This window comes from Opisthorchis viverrini, assembly GCF_000715545.1.
Source record: "Opisthorchis viverrini unplaced genomic scaffold opera_v5_9, whole genome shotgun sequence".
NCBI classification, from domain to species: Eukaryota; Metazoa; Platyhelminthes; class Trematoda; order Opisthorchiida; family Opisthorchiidae; genus Opisthorchis; species Opisthorchis viverrini.
The window spans coordinates 3,947,817-3,949,153 of NW_008751665.1; the positions used below are offsets into that span (position 1 = coordinate 3,947,817).

Genomic DNA, 1,337 nt, shown 5'->3' on the forward strand with positions numbered 1-1,337 from the left:
TCTGGGAGGTCGTTGACGTAGATCAGAAACAGCACTGGTCCCAGGATGGAGCCTTGAGGAACTCCAATGGAGACCGGCGCCGGTGAGGAGAAGGTAGAGCCTATTCTCACTCGGTATGATCTGTCTGATAGGAACGCCTTGATCCAGCGATGGATTTTCCCTTGAATCCCGTAAGACTCGTGTTTGTGGAGCAGCGGGACGTGTGGGACCCTATCAAATGCTTTTGAGAAGTCGAAAAATATGGCATCCGATATGAGTCCTTCGTCCTTGGCTTGGGTTAAGCTGTCCATAAACACGAGCATGTTTGTCACGCAAGAACGGTTTGGGAGAAATCCGTGTTGAGCTGGAGATATCAGATTGCTGGAAGTAAGGTGATCTAGGATGGCTCGCTTCAGAATGCGTTTCATCACTTTCCACGGTACGCTGAAGAGGCTTACAGGATTATAGCTGCCAGGCGATAGTCAGTCACCAGTTTTGTATATTGCCGTGACAATCGCTTCCTTCCAAGCGGGGGAATGCGGCTTCGTCAAGCGACTGACGAAATACCAGGTGTAGATGAGTTGCCAATGTGGAGGACGATTCTTTCAGGATCCTTGGATGGACCTCGTCTGGCCCCAAAGCGAAGAATGGGTTGCAGCATAGCATTTTTTTAGGGCGAGAGAAGGGGAGGCATACAAAAAACTGGTCAAAGGATAAACGCGTATAAGGCGGTACAGGGTAGTTTCAATTGCGTTACAGTTCCACCTGACTGAATATTCCGAAGGAAGTTGAAATAGGTACAATGCAGCGAACAAACCATACTTTTGATTCGTCGCAATATTAAATGTCCCAGGAACTCACGTGAAATTGTTGCACGAATTCACAGGTGCAAAATCTTTGGTGGAAGAAAAGATGAAATAATGTGAGGAGAGAGGTTCAGCCGTGAGTCGCACACTTCAAAGAGTCACGGAACCAAGTGAGCGAAGTCGAAGTTAAATTTGTGAGACCCTGCTCGTCTCCGGGTAGTTGAGATTCTGTGACCACAGTGGGTCACACAACGGGATTTCAATCGCTTCTTCAATCAGCAAGGTTTTGGATCACACCGTCCAAGGGTTCCCGTTATGTGATATCCAAGGCTTGCTCTGTACCGATTGGTTTGTGCCAGGTGTGGCGCAATCGCGCTTGAGCCCCGTTCCACTAGATACATATCAGGAGAGTGAAGTTAGTTCGGTGCACTTCGTCTGACCAAGGCTTTTTCTTACAGCTGACGGATTACGTTCGCCGCAGGCATACTAAAGAACACACATAGAAACCGGTGGTAGGACGTGGCAGTCTGTCCTCTAAGTGGAATATGATAA

At 48.2% G+C, this 1,337-nt stretch overlaps 1 protein-coding gene across 1 annotated transcript in view; it reads right to left on the reverse strand.

Annotated features, from left to right (window-relative positions):
* Window positions 1-407, reverse strand: part of T265_00934 (hypothetical protein) — a gene marked incomplete at both ends in the record, with an annotated part of 52,358 nt that extends 51,951 nt beyond the window's left edge. Inside the window, one exon of the mRNA XM_009164829.1 lies at window positions 31-407. Coding sequence (XP_009163093.1) covers window positions 31-407 — 377 coding nt within the window. The remainder of the gene's footprint in view (window positions 1-30) is intronic.
* Window positions 408-1,337: the final 930 nt, after the last annotated feature.